Source organism: Rhinolophus ferrumequinum, chromosome 18 (assembly GCF_004115265.2).
Source record: "Rhinolophus ferrumequinum isolate MPI-CBG mRhiFer1 chromosome 18, mRhiFer1_v1.p, whole genome shotgun sequence".
Lineage (NCBI taxonomy): Eukaryota > Metazoa > Chordata > Mammalia > Chiroptera > Rhinolophidae > Rhinolophus > Rhinolophus ferrumequinum.
In genome coordinates, this window is record NC_046301.1 from 60,104,354 (window position 1) to 60,111,716 (window position 7,363).

General features: G+C 52.2%; 1 protein-coding gene across 1 annotated transcript; it reads right to left on the reverse strand.

The window, feature by feature from the left end:
* Window positions 1–1,385: 1,385 nt before the first annotated feature.
* On the reverse strand, window positions 1,386–2,870 carry S1PR4 (sphingosine-1-phosphate receptor 4). The gene is given in 2 exon segments (XM_033135306.1): window positions 1,386–2,095; window positions 2,097–2,870. Coding segments are annotated over 2 exon segments (1,158 nt in total). The 5' UTR covers window positions 2,679–2,870; the 3' UTR covers window positions 1,386–1,519.
* Between the last annotated feature and the right edge of the window lie 4,493 nt (window positions 2,871–7,363).

A 7,363-nucleotide genomic window follows, 5' to 3' on the forward strand; every position in this document is an offset into this window, starting at 1 on the left:
AAATGTCTGCTGTTCAAGCCCCCCGTCTGTGGCACCTTGATGCGGCAGCTCCAGCCAACCAATACACTAAGAAACTGAATTTTTAAATTTCATTTCATTTTAGTTCATTATACGTAGCTGCACGTTGCTAATGGCTGCTACGCTGGATGGTGCAGTAAATGGTTTCCAGTCATCACAACCCCCTTCATGCAGAGCAAGAACAGAGGTAGGGTGCTGCCCCAAGAACTTGGCAAGACGGAGGCAGAAAGACCCGCAGACAATGGCTCGGTCCTGTGAGGCTGGAGTGAGAGAATGTTCTATTAGCCAAAGATGGCCGCGTATTGAGGGTGTGTACCTGCACTGTCCAATACGGCTGTCACGAGTCCCAAGGCTATTTAGATGACAACTAATTCAAAATTCAGTTCTTCAGTTGCCCTGACCACTTATCAAGCTCTCAATAGCCATGTACAGGCCTGGGCAGATGTACAGCCTTCAGCCAATGTTGGATGTTTTGTGGGGCACACTGGATGCCACGCACCATGGCAAGCACTGAGCATGTACCAACAACCTTGTGCTGTGGGTTCTGCCTGTTACCAGCCCATTTTACAGATGGGGAAAGGCAAGGCAGTTAGTGCCAAAGGGAACTCTAGAGGAGTGAGTTTCCTGAGGCCAGCAGGACCCAGACCTCTGCTGGCTCCCAGACTGGGTTCTCAAGAGATGCAGAGCTCAGACGTGGATGAGGGAGGCTGCTGGATGGCCCAAGATGACAGATGGGGTAGGGAAAGGGGAAGTGAACAAGAAGGGGCGGGTGTCAACTGTCGCTGCCTGTCCCTCCCACCTGGCAGCCTTGTAATGCTCACACACTTTGGGCAAAGTGGTCTGGTTACAGACAGGTGTGCACACACATAACCTCAGGCACACACAGAGGCCTGCCACACACAGAGATGTCTGTGCACACACAGACACGCCAGCACTTGCACACAGGCACAACCCATTCTGCCCTCACAACCACACCCTCCCAAGCACACAGCCAAGGCCCTCCCTGGCCACAGATATGCCTCCTTGCACCATCTCAGCAAACGCACAGCCCCCATGACATCGTCCCTCTACACACACATGAATAAGAGGGAGGCTGAGACATCTCATACTATCATTAAACTTCCATGTTGCCAGGGCAGCGACCCCACAGCCTGCCCCTTGCCACCTGGGAGCCCCACTGAGGCCCAGAGAGGGGCCAGGACTTCCCCAGAATTACACAGGAGTCAGGGGCATACGTAGCAACCCCATGTGTCCCCACTCCAGGGCACTCTCCTTCTCTGAAGAGACCATGAAACACCCACTTGGTGTTAGCAGACCTGGGGGTTCTGGGAAGCACCACAGGGCCTTGGGACACCTGTCTGGTTCCCTCCTCTCCATCCCAGCCACCTGCTGCCTCCCTGCAGGCTCCCAGGCTGGCCACCCGTCCTGGGCCTCCTGCAGGCCGGGAGGAGGGCCTGCGTGGGCACACACCGGCGGCTGGGCCACCCTCCCCGGCTGTGGTTCAGATACTCCTCACGCTGGAGATGCTGGTCAGGGGCTCCCGCATCCGAAAGCTGAACGACCGGGAGCCCCGAAAGCTGTCCCTGGGCCTCAGTGAGCTGTCGGTGGTAGAGGCTCCAGAGTGGGCTTCGGCGGCCTGGGCCAGGCAGTCCCCAGGCCCTCGCAAGCCCAGGCTGAAACACCCAGAGCAAAGGAAGCCCAGCACAGCCCGGCACACCTCCCGGCTACGGAAGGAGTAGATGAGCGGGTTGATGGCCGAGTTGAACACGGCCAGCATCAGGATCCAGTCCATGCCCCTCAGGTACTCCTGTGCCCAGATGTTGGAGCCAAAGATGTCGGCCAGCAGCAGGCCAAACAGTGGACCCCAGCAGACCACGAAGGCCACCAGGATCATGAGCACCGTGTTGAGCAGCCGGCGGGCATTGCGACGCAATGGGGCGCGTGAGGCCGTCTGCCTGTTGGCCCGGACCACCCGGAAGATGGCCCCATACAGCACCATGATGGTGGCCAGGATGCAGCCAAAGATGACCACACAAAAGAGGATGTAGGCCTTGGAGTAGAGCGGGAGCAGGCTGGAGGCAGTTCTGGAAGGTACACGTGCAGTTCCAGCCGAGCAGGGGCAGCAGGCCCAGCAGGGCAGCCAGCAGCCAGCAGAGCCCGATGAAGCCCAGGACGCGGACCTTCTTGGTGTTCCCGCTCTCAGCCACTGGCCGCACCATGGTGGCGAAGCGCTCACCGGCGGTAAACAGCAGGCTGAAGGTGGAGGCAGCCAGAGCCATGAAGAGCACGCCCTCCCGCAGGAACCAGGTGGCCGGTGCCAGGTGGAAGGTTCGGGCCCCGGACAGCAGGACATTGACGAGGTAGGCCAAGCCGGTGAGCAGGTCACTCAGCGTGATGTTGACCAGGCAGTAGTAGACCCAGCGCCGGGACTGCATGCGGGTCACGATGGCCATCAGCACCAGAAGGTTCTCCAGCACCACCAGGCAGCTTATGGCCACGAAGAGCCCCTGCAGGATCCCCAGGCCCCTGTCCTCAGACCCGGTCCGCCCCACCAGCCGGCCTGAGTGGTTGTAGTGCAGGATGATGAGCTGGCTGTGCCCACCGGCCGCCAGCTGCTGGCAGGCCTCAAGAGCCTCCGCCAGGGACCCCGTGCTGTTCATGGCAGTCCCCCAGGGCAGAGTGAGGCCCAGGGTGGCTGGCCCCAAGCAGGGTGGAGCTGCACACTTGCCCGGTCTTGGTTTCCTGTTATTTGAAATTTCCTGTTATGTTCAAGGTACCCCAGGGTGAGGGTGAGGCCTGGGAGGGGAGGGGCATACCAACGGTCGGCTCCCACCCTGGCCCAGGAGCATGCTGCGGCCCCACCTGCTCCAGGACCCCCCCTCTGTCCCCTCTGTTCCTCGAAAGAACGCCTGCAATTGCACCTGCCACCTCTCCCGGCTGGGTGACTCCCTCCAGTACCTGGCTGTTCCGTCACTGTCTTCCCAACCGCTCTCACTGTGCCTGGCACACAGTGGGTACTTAATAATGTGTGCCAAGTGACTACACATGTGATCACCAGCTACCTTGTCAAAGGAGCGGATGCACACCATTTTAGCCCTATGACAGGGCCAGGACACTTGCAGTACACCTGTCCACAGAAGGGAAACTGAGGCCTGGAGAGGCAACACCTGCTGTCCAGGTCACACAACAGGAGGTGAACACCCACCTACAGACACATGTGGGTCCCTGGGGCCAGGAACCTCCTTACCAGACTTCAGTTGTCTCTCTTGCCCGCTGAGCTGGCCCTACTAGGAGCAGAGCTGGGGACTCCCACCCAGGGCAGCCTCTCACCTCTGGGGGTGAGGGGCTCACAGGAAAAGTGGGGGTTCACCCTACCCCTCCCATGTCCATCCTGACCTGGCTCAGGCTGACTCAACCTGAGACGGCTGAAGACTGAGGCGTGGGCTCCAGGTGGGGGTGGGAAGTGGGGGTAATTCATGGAGTAGAGTCAACCCTGGGGGGCTTAAGAGGGGAGGCACAGCCCCACCCTGGGACCTCGGGGGGACACCACCTCCCTCATGAGGCCTGCAAGGGGCAGCGGTGTCCTCATGAGAGGGAGGGTGGGAAGAAGGCAGGAGGTCGCCCCGGTGCCCACGGTCCCTGACCAGCACTCCTCCCTTTGTTCACTGTTCAGCTCTGGGAGAAGGACAGTTACAGGGAAGCTCAGATCGAGGTGCTGCTTGGGGAGGCAGGCGGTAGCATCTTGTCACTAGATGTGACCAAGCAGAAACGGAGCTGGAGGGGAGGTTGTAGGAGGAAGGGCTACGCAGGAAGCTGCGTAGGCAGCTGGGGTTTGAGGCCAGGCGTAGGGTGGGAAACGCAGCCAAGTCTTTCCCATGTACCACTCTGCGAAGTAGCGTAGTCCACCCTCATTGCCAGCCTCACAAGGGGCCACCCGACACAGATTTTATTAGGACAGGGACACACTGCATGTTCTGAGGCTAAAGCCCGTACCCTGGACGGAGCCCTGATCCCAGGCTGAGGCCTGATACTGAGCCCTGATCCGAGGCTGAGCCCTGACCCTAGACTGAGCCCTGATCCCTGGATGAACCCTGACCTGGGCTGAGCCTATGATAAGCTGACCATGACCCTGACCCATGACCCTGGCTGAGACCCAGCCCTGGACTAAACCCTGATCCCAGCTGAGCCCCTGACCCCAGGTCTGGAAAGCAAATTCAGGACAAAAGTAAAATGCTGTGAGAGAGCAAAGTTGACTAACGACGAGGCAGAGTTGTCCCACAGTGACCTCTCCCGTCAATACCTGCTGCCCAGGAGGAAGGCTACATATGCATCATACCTTATTTAATCTTACCATCAGCCCCAGGCTTGCAGAAGAAAAGCCACCTCTAGAATCAGCCCCGGACACACAGCTCTAATAACACAAGTATACACACAGAAGGTTATTCATTGTTGTCCGTAAATGCAAAATATTAGAAGCACCCCAAAAGTCTGTATACAGAGAGGAGCTGATAGATTATGCTGCACCCAGAGTGTAGCATTTAGCAACCGTGAAAAAGAACAAGGACGATCTCTGTGAGTGGAGTGATTTCCAGGTCATATTGTTAAGTACAAAAGAGCACAGGTCGTGTGGTACCTTTTGTGCAATAAAGAAAGGGGGATAAAATATACACTTATCCACTCATTTTTGCAAAAAAAAAAAAAAAAAACCCACAGGAAAGATAAACCAGGAACCAATGAGCTAGGTTACCTACAGCAGATGGGTGGGATTAAAATTGAAAAGAGGAGGGAATGATACCCTCAGAGTGTCCTCTTTTTTATTGTTTTTAAACTTTGTTAATGCTTCCTATCGTCCACAATAAAATCAGATCAACAAGGATGGAGAAAAAGAGCTTTAACAATAGAAAACAAATGAACCTAATTGCATTTCAAATGAAAAACATAACTGCACAGACATAGAAAAGAACCAACCGGTGCAACTTTTGGACCCGAGTACTCGCTCTAAAGACAAAAGGAACTGCAAAGAGATTTTGAACTTTGTTTAGCAGACATGTTTGTTGGGAGTGGTATGGAGTTAGTGATTCTGAAACTATCGTGTGAGTTATGGGACTGAGCACAGTATCAAGTGCATCGATAGTAAAAGCCAGGTCTTCACTGTAAGAGAAAGATGTAAATATGGAATGGGGAAACGTGGAAGAACCCCACAGGAACAGAACAGGACGAAAGTGTCAGCGTGGAGTCGTAATCTAAACAAAAACCTATTTCCTGACTCTGTCCACTGAGACTCCCCAACAGCAATGAGCACATCAAACAGCTAGATCTTGGCTTCTCAGTATCACTCCCTTAAAAAAAAAAAAGAGGGAGGGAGGGAATGGGGCAGGAAGAGTGCAAGATGAACAGGGGTGTTAGCAGTTAGTGGGTCAGAAAGCAAGGTAGTGCTGGGAAAAGGAGGGGGACCTGTCAGAGAGACCCAAGAGACTCAGGGGCTGCTGGGCCAACCTGGAGAGATGAGAGTGTCAGCAAGGAATGATCTTAATTCATAGAGACAGGAACTGAGGTAGTGGGGGGGAGGGGCAGCGAAGGGGAGGAGGGGGAGGGGAGGAGGAGTCAGTGTTTAATGGAGACAGAGTTTCAGTTTTACAAAATGAAAAGTTCTCAGGTGGATGTGGGGCCAGTTGCACAACAACGTGAATGTACTTAATGTCACTGAGCTATGCACTTAGAATGGTCAAGATGGTACATTTTGTGTCGTGTGTATTTACTGGCAATAAAAAAAATTGGGGGGGGCATCTTTCCATATGACCCAGCGATTGCACTCCTAATCATGTACCCAATAATAGACTTAGAAAAATCACTCTTTTTGTAACCATCATGGCATTAGTTGATCTAGGCAAGAGTCAACATTAAATGCTAAAATCATTGTGTGGAAGTTTGCTGGGGAGCGGGATATTTACATAATCTCAAAGTATCTTCCTACAGATTACATCTTAATTACAAAGAGAAAAATATCTTACTTGAGAAACCAGGGGAATGTCCTCTTAACCAAGCGATCCAAGTAAACATCACCGGGAATGCAATAAATGAACATGGCACATTGAGGACACATCCCTTCTAAGATATTCCCGCCAAAGTGGACAGCCTGCATCAGACCATAAGGAGTCATCAGACCAACCCAGTGAGGACATTCTACAGAATAATAGGCCTATGCTCTTCGAAAGAGTCAAGGTCATGGAAGACAAAAGGAGACCCAAGACTCATGAAACTAAAAGCTGTAAGTGGTCCCCAAGTAGGTTCCGGAACGGTAGAAAAGTTTCTGTAAAAGACGATATTGGGACAACTGAGGAAATTTTCATATGGGCTGTGTATTAGATAATTATTACTGCACCAATGCTAGATTTCCTGAACTTGGCCATCGCCTTCTGCTTATATAACAGACGGTATTTTTCATGGGAAATACATGGTGTTTGGAGTAAAGCTTCATGAGGTCTCCAACTTTGAAATTATTTAGAAAAATTAAAAAAAAGAATGTGTATATTCTCTATAGAATATATAATATGCTTTTAGATTATGTTTATAGAGAAATACAAAGCAAAAGGTTAACCATGGGCAGATATAGCTCAGGGCTCAGCAAATCTTTTCTGCAAAGGGCTTTGAGGCCCAATGTCTGTCACAACTCCGCCCTCCATAGAGAAAGCTGCCAGAGATGGTATGTAAATGAATGGGTGTGGCTGTGTGCCAACATTTTATTTACAAAATCAGGCCTAGAGCGGATGGTTTGCTGACCCCTGACCTACATAGGATAGACAAGAGTGCATTGTAATAATACTTTTGCAACTTCTGTAGGTTTGAAATATTTTCAAAATAAAAAGATGAGTGAAGAAAATATGGGTTTCCTAACTTTGTGGTCAGAGTGTATCTCTAAATATCATCTTCCTTTAAAAGGAAGTAGTGCTCCTTGGAGAAATGGCCGAATGCAGAACTAGGGCTACGAAAGTATAGGACAAGACAAAGCATCTAACTTGTGCCAGAACTATGAACTCTTAAGACCACCGGGGTCAGGTCAACAGGACTGAAGAGCTGACTCAAACTGGTTTCCATTGGCCACCAGCCAAGGAACACCTGGGGCTATCAGAAGCTGGAAGAGGCAGGAAGGATCCTGCCCTAGAGGCCCTCAGAGGGACTGTGGCCCCGCTGATGTCTTGATCTCAGACCTCTAGCCTCCAGAATTGGGAGAATACGTTTCTGTTGTTTTAAACCACCCAGTCTGTGGTACTTTGTTACAGCAACACCAGGAAACTAATACAATATCTGACCAGCACTCTTCAAAACTGTCAGTCATCAAAAACAG